Raw genomic sequence first — 12,547 nt, 5'->3', positions numbered from 1 at the left:
CTATTCCAGAGAATATTTCTAGAATATTCCTTAAAATATTTCTAGAATATTCCCTAGAATATTCCCTGGGATATTATATTTTATTTGTAACCGTTAGATTTAGATTAGATGGATTGAATCTAGACCGTCAGAAAAACTATAAATAGAAGGGTCTAGTTTTAGTTTTTCTTATGAAATGGTTAGCATTCCATCAGTAGGAGTAAAGTAGTTTACTGCTTTCCTAGTGTAATGAAGAATTTAATTTCCAGTTTTTAATTAAAATGTTTTTAATTCAGTTTTATTTTCTGTTAATTAGAATAAAACTTTAGTTATGTGATCTCGAGCGTAAACTCACTGCCCGAAAGTGAGAATTATATCCGTTTGGGGAGTTAATAAAACTCATGTGAGGGAAAATCTTCGTTGTTGGTTTGGTAAGTTGTTTAGGAAGAACAACTAGACCTACATCATATCCCAAAATGATAGTTGGTGTAGTGTCTAGTTAGGGATCAAAGTGATGAGCTTAGAGATAAGTCATTGCTTTGGTTCCACTTGCTAGCATGTATGAGCTTAGAGATGAGCCCTACATGTTAGGAATCAAGTTTTCTTCTATTAGACTTGTCTATGAGTTCTAGAAAGAATAAATTTCACTACTACAGAATCACACTTATACCACTGTTTTTAAGTGTGGTATAAATATATTTACCACTGTTATGCAACCGTGACAATAGGTGGTGTGGTATATGATAATAACAAAACTGTGGTATATATGTTTAACGGATACCATGGTTTTTCAAAAAACCGTGGTTTGTATGCCCATTATATACCACAATTGTCAACAGAACCGTGGCATATAAACTATTGAAACCGTGGTTTATATAAGTGTATGTGTTATAATATCGTGGTATATAGTTATATTAAACACTACGGTTTATGCCAAACCATGGTATATATATATATTTTTTATTTAATAATAATATTAGTAACAGTCTTCCACTTAAAACCGAACTGCATAACAAAATTTACATACACCCTCATTATAACATTTCCTTCTTCCCAACAAATTCCAAAATGTACAATAAACTATCAAACATTGCAAAAAATATAATAATAATAATAAAAAAACTTCCATTAATTTTTTGAGTGCACTAAGAAAACAAATTTCAAATTCCTTTTCATAAATTAAAAGGTAAGACTCATAAATTAAACCGGAGGGTCCTAACATAGCTAAAACTCATCCTCATTCGCTCCCTAATAAAACACCCCCTTTTCCTTGGATGAATTGAATAATATCGGGTCAAACATCGCCAAGTTCATCTTGTGTGTAGCCTCCTTCAGTTCTAAATTTGTCATCTGGATGAGTTAAAACACAACATGTGAGAGTTACTATATAAGAATAAAGGAGAGAGAATGTGCTATTATGAAGCATCTCCTGACCTTCAAATTCCTTATCATACATGTTGGTCTAAAAAGGAGTGTTAGTAGATATAGATTGTACATGTTGGTCTTTATGTTTTTGCATTCAATAGAGTTGTCAAAATTCACCATTCCTAAAGAGATTAAAGGATGTCCAAGTTTCATAGTGGATGACATTAATGAAAATGGGGGGATGAGGGTGTTAGTCTACATACTCCAACAAAAATATCTTCATATGAGAAGTAAAAAACTAAAAATAGATTCAATTTGTATTCTATCTTCTATATTTAGTGCCAAGTGTCAACTCTAAAAGCCTATTGTGTTCTCATCTTAAAGTTCATCAAATACTGTGGAAACCTAGACTGAAATCGACTCCACGAAAATGAAAGGTGACAGGTTGGTTGCCAAGTCATACAAATCTTCCTCGCTCTTGATATCATCTTCAAAAGACTCACAAACACAAGACAAGTAAAAGCATGCAGAAGTGAATATGCACCACCCTAGGCCATTCCATTTAATTACTATATTGGTGATATAGTTTGTGGATCAAAGACCAATAGTGTTGGTGAGGATGATCCAATTAAAGCAAATAGAAGAACAGTTAGACAAAAAAATTCTTTGACGGCTTCTCTTCTTAACTAGACCAGATGCCAAAGTAAGAATGGCTGACATAACATCTATTTAAGAGCTTCCTAGAGTCAAGTACTAATTTAAAGTAGACAAGGATACACAATTAACTTAAGACATGAAAAAACCCAAATATTGTCACTATTTCATAAATCCTACAGTACCAATAAAACAACAAAAGTAATCTTGAGGATTCACCAGCATTACCTGAGGGTTTTCTTGCTCTTTTCCCAAGACACTTCAAATAAAACAGATACCCATTATTAAAACAAACAATACAAAGACATCCCACAAAGGATCTTGACATAAAATTTTCAACAAAGTATTACCAGAGTATTAGGAAGAAGAAACAACTTCACAAGATTTTCTGGTTGATAATGGCAATCTTTGGGAAGTGTGGTTTTACAAGGCACTCGATTTGTAGGTAGCAATAATGACTTCAGATTTTTCGGTGGGGCAAAGATGTCAGGCATTTCTTTCTCCAAACAATTTGTGAAATTTAGATCGGGTTCAACCTGCTTTCTGCAATTTGGTTTCTTAGCTGTTACTGTTGATCCACTTTCAGTTACAGTGTTTCCTTCAGGACCTTCAAATGACAAAATATAAATCACTAGAATTAAATAATTATGTTTTGACATACTTGAACATGCATACAGATATCCATATATGTTCACCCAGTCACATAAGTATGGAGGTGTGTACTGGTTAGTATGACACCTCTTTTCCACACATCCCTTTGGCACTCGCTAACAGGATCGACATGGACACGACTTACAAGTTTACTAGTTGTTAGTTATCATCCTCAACAATTCTATACACACAGTGGAAAATTGTGAGTAAAAGGGACTGTCCACAACAAGCACGACTTTCCAATTTGACATTCTCTTCTGACAAGCTTAAAAATGTTTGCACAAACTGATACGGAAGGATGATCATCACTATGAGATCATCTTCCAAAAGAAGTAGAACTTTCCTCTCTAGAACACATGGAAGGATTAAAAAAATGGAAAAATCAGCCCATCAACAATTTATGCTTAGATACATACCTTTAACCTTGCGAAACTTCCAATGATCAGGACCAGCCCAGGCATTTCTGTTTGAACTAAAGCCCAAGCCTAGAAATAGGAATTCCGCTACATTTTCAGAGTTATCAGCAATCTCAGGTTCATGAAATGCATGGGAATAATTCTCCTGAAAATGTAAACTTGTATATATAATTCATGAAAGGCGATTGCTATTTTTTATAAGAATATTTGATGATAAAAATACTTAAACATGCAACTTATACTACCTCTTGATGATTCGGAAAAACAGGTTCTCCATAGTTAGAGCTTTCATCAACCACACTTGACTGATCATCTTGATCAAGGCCCGAGTCCCCAAAATTGTCAAATGCATCAGCATTACCATCTGAATTAGCATGGTTTTGATTGGCTGCATCATCTTGTCCTCTCTCTCTGGTCAATGCAAAATGTATTCAATGGCCTTCTGTTATCTTCATCAAACTGATTAATTATACTCCTGAGAGTCGGTGATATCTCATCCTTTGCACGGACATTGATAACCATCTGCTCAATGTAATCTGTATACAGGGGAGGGAATAAGAGGGCAGGGGAGGTGTTTTTAACATTTCTGTGTATGCCAACGCAAATGTCAGAAAATATTGAGTCTGTGAATGCAACACACCTTTCGCAAAAGATACATCAATCTTATCTGATGTATCACTTTGACCATCCCAGTACATACTCTTCCCTGGTACTTCAAACGAATCAAAAACTACGCGGCAACCACCATATACTCCAAGGTTATTCAAGAGGAGACCCTTGGCACCACCTTCGTCAAATTGTGCAGATGTTTGATGATACAAAGGATCTACTACAAATGCAACTAGGGCACAAAAGAAACAAACCATTTTACCATTTATACTTTAATCACTGCAAAAAGGAAATAAAAGTATAAGTTTATATTACCATCAAACTTCTTTACATTAAGAGCCTCGAAAGAAGACTCCAAAGTTGATAAAGGTGACATCTGCAAATGGTGTATCCTGTTAGCTAGAAGTCTCATGTATCAACATTTTCACAGCTTAAAGAAGTACCAACCTTCCTGTCGACATCCTTCTTAGAATGTCCTTCGCCTTGTCCGCTCCTTTGATCACCGTCCAGGATATTTTCTGTGGTGATAATATAAAGATCAGGTACCTCAGGAGTATGAACTAGGAAATAACTCATGCACAATATGCCAATACTTTAAGAGGTGTCTTTATGGATGGTGTTAGTCATCATTGCAAAATAACTAATATTAGAGGCTCCTAAGGCCTGGATTGGTTACCAAAGTGGCACAGTTAAGAAACCATGTTTTTGGAGTTGTTACAAGTTTTAGATGGGCTTACAAAGTTAACGTGGAATTTTTAAATGTCAATCCAGGATATGAGATGTTCTAGATTTTTGGCTTGGATCAAACACAATTCAATGATGTCAAGATTAGAGTTTGAGCGTAATTTCTTATCTGTTTAAATCTACGTCCTCTATTTTTAGGTCTCACCGAAATAAAACTTGGAGGTTTGCAACAGTCATAAATAGATGTATGCTTCCTGGAGTTCCTTGGAGAGACTATTAAGCTTTATGAGATTATACTATACTTATTTTCTCTCGAGTCCCATCTATTGAAATTTCAATAATGCACTAAGCAAAATTGTCAAACCACATAAAAACTCCTTCAAAAAGAAGAGTATACCTTTAATCATGTCTTGTGGTCCTTGTTTGTTTCTCACTGCTAGGTTTGTAAACTGTTGTGTCTCATTTCATTTGTTTGATATACATGAGGTCTTTCAGCATCGGCAAAGGTTCATATTGTCCAGTTGCACTTTGATCCTTAGCTTGTTAAGAATTTTTATTCTTTCAATCATGGCAATTGGCAAGTTCTGATTGGGAATAGTTGCAAAAGCATTGTGTTCCAAAGGGAAGCCAGTGGGCAATCAATTTTACGAGTAAAACTTTTGCACTTTTTAATACATAATAAATTTGACCCCAAATAAATCTTGATCTCATAAAATCATAATATTAAAAAAACATGATTTTGACAATTTGATCCCTACTCAAGGAAACTACAGAAGATCAAAGTTCTTTTATCTGGAAAAACAAGCATTCTACAATTGGCTAAGTGAGGATTTAAGTCAGTATCCCTCTAGTTATTTTAAAATCATTTTTCTCTCCTAAGTATAAAAGCAAAGCAGGCTTCTTTGTAGTCAACCATATTAAACAACAACAATCATACCTTGTACATCATCTCGCCCGCCCGATTAATCCCACCAAGAACCTTATACGCTTCCGAATGCACCGAATCAACTCTCGAAGCATATATCTTAACACCAGCCTCCAATGTACAACTTGCCTACACACAAAAACAAAACAAAACAATCAAAAAAAGACCCAACATTTAATAAAAAAAAAAAAAAAACTTGAGTGGGGCGCACCTTTTGGAAATTAGTTTCTACGTCATTATCATCTTGAGTATCAATTCTAATAATCTCACAAATATAATCAATCAACCTTAACTCCCAAGTATTCTTCTGATTAATCTTATTCTCACTTGCTAATTTAATACAGTTTGTGAAAAGTTCAGTAATTTGCTCTTTACTGAAACATAAAGGGTCGGATTGAGATTGAAGTGGAGGAGGAGAAACGACAAGAATGGATTTGCGACGAATGGCTACTGCACGTGCACGTTCGAGTTGGTCGTTGTTTGAGAATAATAATGGACTCGTTGGTCCTCATCCTCCTCCTCGTGTTGGGGTGGTTTTTTGGGTTTCTGTCATTGCTTTTGATTCTGAGGTGTGGTCTCGTTTTTTCAAGAGAGAGAAGAGGAAATGATTTTGAGTTTTTTCAGTGTGTGTTTTTTTTCCCTCCTCAAAAATTGAATATGAGAAGCTTTTCGGGTTGGGCTTGCGAGTTGGAGGCCCAATTTAATAGACAATGGATTAAATCCATTAACTGTGTATTTTTTTTTCGCGTATTTGACTATTTGGCATAAAGTCATAAACCACGGTAGAAAGTGAAAAATTTATATACCACTGTTTATGTTTAAGGTAGTGGGGATGTGGAGTACTCTCATGCTGAAAAAAAAACTAACCATGGTATATGGCCCAACTTATCCCACGGTTTTCATGTAACTGCGGCATATACTAGTAAACCAATGACCAAAGAAATTTCCGCCGTGGTATATAAGTATTTCCCACGGTTTTTGAAAGAACCGTGGTATAAATGTTCTTATTGACCGTGGTATATATGTCATTCTGTAGTAGTGAAATGAACTTATCAAACAACAAAACTTATTAAAATCATTGAGATAAAATATTTTGCAATTTTATTGAAATGTGAACGAAATGACAAACCCGACCGCTGTTTTACAGTCAGATCACCACACTATCAGCGTAATCACAGAATACCAGTTACGATCAGTTCTGGAAAGGCCAGACAGGTCAGGGAGGTTAGCTAAGTGGTCTGTGTAACTATCAGAATATGATATTATCTATCTTCCACGAATCTCATAAAAGGGTCAGGCACTAGCAGAATTCTTGGGAGATTTCCCAATGACTTACACGGGGTACGACTCAACAACCCTAATTTAGATGAGGGCATCCTGCCTAAACTTCCAAATGCCCATCCAAACCGATAGGAGTCGAGCTCCGGATGGCGATTGCTTGTGGATGGGTCTTCAAATGACAGAGGTGCAAGAGTGGGAGCTGTGTTAGTTACTCCTGACAACATGCGATTGGAGAAATCCATCTGGTTGGGTTAGAACGCCTCTAACAATGAGGCAGAATATGAGGTAACACTTGTTGGCCTCACAATGGCTCTCGACCTGGGCCTAACACACCTCACAGTTTTTAGTGACTCACAACTGGTTGTGTTCCAAGCTGATGGAGAATATGAGGCTAAGGACGAACGAATGGCCAAATACCTGGAACTGGTGAGGGGTCTTCAGGGCAAGTTTGAGAACATTCAATTTTATCAGTTGCCTCGATCCAAAAATTGGCACGCAGATGCTTTGGCATATGTTCCCTCGATGTTAGGCAACAACGGGTCTTGTTCCATCCCTATAGAGTTCCAAGAGAAATCCAACATCCAAGCACTCATAGTTACAACAGTTATTCCAGCCACCGCTCCAAGTTGGATGGATCTATACAAGTCCTACCTCAAAGATGGGACACTCCCTGAGGAAAAGAATGTAGCAAGGCGTCTGCTTGCAAAGATATAAAGATTCACCCTCATTAAAGATGATCTGTACAAGAAGTCCTTTCTTGGACCTCATCTCAGATGACTCTCCCCAGTCCTCGATGAACAAGTTATGTGAAAGGTTCATGAAGGAATTTGTGGCAACCACGCTGGGGGCAGAACACTAGCTCTTAATATCCTAAGGCAAGGATACTTTTGGCCTTATATGCAAAATGATGCATAGGTTTTCGCCCGCAAATGTGAAAAGTGTCAACGATATGCTCCAGCAACGGAACTGCACCCATTGGCCATTTGCACAGTGGGGAACTGACATTGTAGGACCTCTACCACCCGCTGCAATGTCAGATTTTTACTAGTTGCAACAGATTAATTACTTCACCAAGTGGATAGAAGCAGTTCCCTTTGTCTTCATTCGAGAACAGGACGTCAGAAAGTTCATTTGGAACAACATTGTTTGTAGGTTTGGCATACCCAAGGTTATCATCTTAGATAATGGGCAACAGTTCGCAGGAGGAATGGTTGCTGAACTCTGTGATGAGTTTCACATTACCCATATGTTCTCAACTCCAAGGTATCCACAAAGTAATGGCCAAGCTGAAGCCTCTAATAGGGTCATTTTGGATAACATGAAGCGTAAATTAGATGACACAAAAGGATTATTGGTCGAGGACTACCTAAGGTCCTATGGGCATACCGAACTACACCCAGACGATCAACTGGTGAGTCCCCATTCTCACTAACATACGGAACTGATGCTATCATACCTCCTAAATTGGTAGTTCCCACTCAGAATTCAGACGTTGTGCACACTCTGGACAACGAGGAGTTGTTATGTAGAGAAATGGATAAACTAGATGAAAAGCGAGAAGGTGTTGCACTTTACTTAGCCGCTAACCAGCAGATTCTGAAGAGATCATATGATAAGAGAGTCCGGATTCGATCTTTCAAATATGGAGATCTAGTTCTGCGCGAGATCCCAGAGCCCAACGGCAAGCTTGGGCCCAACTGGGAAGGATCATACATCATCGACAAGGTTGGTCGAACTGGTTTTTACTACCTACGCACTGTTGAAAGAGACGTTCTTGTCAAACCATGGAATGCACAACACCTTCGCAAGTACTATCAGTAAATTGTTATTCTATGTTTCTTTATGCATTGTTTACTCCTCTCCATGTCATCAATAAAGTTCTGCACATTGTCATCGAATTTCTTCTTGGCATCATTTCTATATTTATGATCCATACTGGACTAAGCCTTTAGGGAATTATTTTCTCATTATCTGTTCAAGAATATTGTATGCTAATTTGCTTTAGAACCAGTGATACTGAGTATAGGAAAGTTGAACTGTATGCCAGTGCCTTTCACATCCCCACGCAACTGGAACTGTACGCCAGTTCTTTTAAACTGCGATTATCTTCGATGGATTAAGCCTTTAGGGAATCGGACCACACTAACTGTTCAGTAAACTGTATGCCAGTTTGACTTGGAACAAGTCTTGAAAGCCTGAACTGTATGCTAGTTCCTAAAGCTCTCAATACATCAAACATAGGGGTTGCTGGGAAAATCTGGGTTAGATCCAGATCCTAGCACGCAATCATTGGCTTGGAACTATATCGGCATGATGGCACTGAAGACTCCCCCACCGCTGTTCGGACGATAAGCTATTCATTTTTTAAATAAATAGGACATGTCGTTATGAAACACAGTGTCGTGCTTTTGGCACCAAGTTACTTTCGCAAAGACATATACATCTATTGCGATCGAACTCTTAATTACAGTTAACTTGAATGGCTTCCATGATAACCTGATCAGATTCTAGTTATGCCTCATTTTAATCTGTTTAGCCTACTAGGGTCACCTATTGTTGTTCCATATGAACTTTGGGGGCATCAGGGGTAAAGTTTGCATAGTAACATATGTCATAAAATGCGATACATGTATACATAAACTATAAGAGCTGCAGAGTTCAGTAAGTAAGTAGTATGCATGCATAAACTAGAAGAGTTGCATAGCTCAATAAGTAAAATGGTATGTGAGCTATATAGCTCAATATTATATACCCATAGAATAATTATTTAAAAATAATTATTTATGTGAATCATTAACTGAAAGGCTTATGAAGCAGGGGTAGAATCAAACTTTGGTTCACCATCAGTACTTGTTGCTGCACCATCGTCAAGAACTCTTGTTTCACTCTCAAGAACAGACTGTGTGGTTGGATTAGCTGGAATGGTTTAAGGTTGGACAGAACACTGACCTGAAGTTGGAACTGGCAAAAAAGGAAGCTAAATGGGAGGCATGTCATCATTGGTGTCTTCTTCAGAAGATGAGGAGGCATCAAATATAAGTTCATCCTGGATAGCTAAGATACTGGTGTCTAGATCAGGAAACAAGATGAAAGGGTTAGTTACTCGCCCCTGATCATCCAACTGAGAGACATAACCAGTAGCCTCAATAGCCTCCTCAAACTTAACTTGTCTAGCTACATTGAAGGACTCTTCAGAAACATCAAGCACCCTCAGAGCAAAGCGAATAGCATTTTTAGCTGACCTCTTCTTCACCTCCTTCACCACTTGAGAATAGAACTCAGAGGTCTCCACCAAGAGGTCACCAGCCTTCTTATCAAAGCAAAGACGCTTCTCTTTTAGAGCCCTCTCGTAGCCTGACATGACGTCATTTGCATGGGTAATGGCTTGGCCAAGGGTTCTCATCTCGGTGTTCCTACGATGAAGTTCCCCTTGGACTTGGTCATGTTTTGCTTGCAGGGTGGTGAAGTGGGTGCGCAGTTCCAAGAACTTCACTTTCCAAGTGGCAGCATCAGCAGCTCCTTTTTGGGATTTTTCCATAGAGCTCCGAAGGTTGGAAATAGTCTCTCATATTCTTGAAGCCAGTATCAAATTTCTTCTCTTTCGCCAAGAGCTGGTCAACCTGGATCTGCAGCTCCTCAGTTCTCTTCTCAGCAGCCTCTTTCGCCTAGATCAACTCACTGGTAGGCATGACATCAGTGGATATATCGGCAGAGGCTGTAAAGATGGGTTCTTTCATGGCCAAAAAGTTATTCACTAACTGGAAAATAATATATGATGTGTAAGTAACACAATGAGAGAAACCGAACATTAAACAGAGAAGAAAGTCTTACCTTGGCAAGATGAACAACAAATTGGTGAAAGGACAAGTCCAGGCTCCCAGCCATGTTGGCTTCAGCCTTGTCAATAGGAAGTCGCACAGCTTCTAGAACTCCAAGCGTGATATCAACATCATTAACATAGTGTTTATTGGTAACATGTAGTTCATAAGTTCATCCCCAACGCCTCATCTCCACAATCATCTCCCTTTCAGGGGAATCTGGAGATCTTGGCGAGAAGGGAATGTCGTCACTCACCCCCTCCTATCACTGAATCGAGGAGGAGGGAGAGAGACGATTCTGGCCCAGCTTGTTTCAAAGAATGCCTTTCCCACTTATGCGATTGTCGTGGAGGAAAGGGTCAATGATCGAGGGACATTGTCACCAGTTTGTTCAGAACCTGTGGGAGGATCTGGAACTGGTAGGGGTATAACTACTTTCTTAAAACCAGAATGGGGAATAGTCACAGGAACCTTAAAAAGTCTTTCTTCACTAACAGAGAGATGGCGAAACTTCATTTTCTTACCAGATAGGGCAACATTAGAAGCAGAAGTAGGATCAGTTCTCTTTAGTTTATGACGGTTGGATGCACGCACTTCCCTTTTAAAATTAATAGCTGCCAGCAGTTCATGAGGTAGTTTAGGGCCTCTCTCGCCAGTGATCACACAATCATCACTGACAGCAGGATCCTGAACTGGGTCCGATGTCCCAACATCACTAGAGGTGGCCACAGAACTCTTCTCCTTACGATTTCCTCTTCTTTTAGTAATCAAGGAGGATTCATCCTGAACTGTAGGAGGAAGAAGTCCCGTATCCTGATCCACAGGAAGGGGAAGTACGGTGCGCCTAGAATTCACATTATTTATCCCAAAAGGGGAAAAGCCATAGGACAGAGCCAGCAGTTCTTCAGCAGACATGTTGAAATATTCAAAAAGATGGGTGGGATTAGGAACTATCACCCAAGGCATCCTCTGTTCCTTGGGGATCTTCTTGATGAAGTCCACCGTTGCAGCATCAGTAGTAGATAGTTGATTCCAGGGGGAAGAGTCATTTAAGGAATAATAGCAAAGAAATTCAAGCGAAAGACTCTTATATTAAATTACAAAGTTCCTGAGTAAGTAGACTTACTAGTTGGAGTATGGGTGTATTTTCTGGGAACAGGAATTCCCATTAGGTCACCATCAGCATCAGAAAGACGAACGTCCCACGCATCACCCAACACATGAAGGTGGTGATCAGCCCAGCCTTTGTCACTCTGTTTCCCTTAAAAAAAGACGATCGGAGAGTTCTTGTCTCTAGTCATGAGGTAGTAGTAGGATTAGTCTCGAATATGCCGTACCTCGTAAAAGTACCCAAAAACCCAGCGATTCAGAACGAATCCATGTCTCTTAGCCAACATGACAGAGTACATAATAGTTATGTAGAACAAAGGTGCTGCTTGACTAAGAGCAAGATTGAAGTGAATTAGGCACTCTCTTAACAGTGAATGTAGGGGAAGAGTGAGTCCGGCCCTGAGTTGACCAATGGTGATAAGCGGCACTTCTTTATAAGCCAATTCATCTGACAACCTCCCCCAATCCAGGCTGATATCATCATGAATGTGAAATTTCTCTCAGACTAGTTCCAGGGAGGAAAGATCTCCGAGTTTACAAGTGACTAGTTGGGATTCATGATCGGAAAAGAGAGAAAGTTTCAAGTTTTGGTTAAACCCTAAGTGGGATATCAAAAGGTTCAATATACGGAGAAAAGTAGCGAAATAGGTAATGAGGGTTCTCTCACCAGATCCTTTATATGCAGATAAGATGGACGGTTACGATTAGCCCAAGCAATGCGTCTTTTCGGGATGGAACAACCATCATTACCTTTTTTGGGAAACGGCGTGTCTGTTCGAGCCATTTTTTCAGACCCTTAATTAGTTGGATACGTAAGCAGTTCCAGTAACAGTTTAGGAAAAAGATTCTCGTGCCAAAAGCAATGTCGCTTCAAGCGCCCACGTGCTAGATGGCACGAGAGGAAGCATCTGTAAAGGGGATTTCCCATCATTGAATAGATCACACGTGTATGGGAAATAACCTAAAACTATATATGTCCAGAATGAGACGAGGACCATCGGATTAGTTCAGTGAATAAGTGATCTCATGCTTAGCACGAGTGTTTAGTAGACATG

At 38.9% G+C, this 12,547-nt stretch overlaps 1 protein-coding gene across 1 annotated transcript; it reads right to left on the bottom strand.

The window, feature by feature from the left end:
* Positions 1-2,160: 2,160 nt before the first annotated feature.
* Positions 2,161-9,967, bottom strand: LOC147497449 (condensin complex subunit 2-like). Its single transcript, XM_086562895.1, is given in 14 exon segments — positions 2,161-2,174; positions 2,227-2,257; positions 2,349-2,605; positions 3,066-3,210; positions 3,311-3,470; positions 3,472-3,601; positions 3,706-3,906; positions 3,990-4,066; positions 5,303-5,412; positions 5,495-5,790; positions 6,982-7,117; positions 9,415-9,513; positions 9,668-9,753; positions 9,868-9,967. Coding segments are annotated over 14 exon segments (1,842 nt in total).
* Positions 9,968-12,547: the final 2,580 nt, after the last annotated feature.

This window comes from Coptis chinensis, chromosome 5, assembly GCF_015680905.1.
Source record: "Coptis chinensis isolate HL-2020 chromosome 5, ASM1568090v1, whole genome shotgun sequence".
Lineage (NCBI taxonomy): Eukaryota > Viridiplantae > Streptophyta > Magnoliopsida > Ranunculales > Ranunculaceae > Coptis > Coptis chinensis.
The sequence above is the reverse complement of the archived record's forward strand: the minus strand, read 5'-3'. Positions and strand labels throughout refer to the sequence as shown.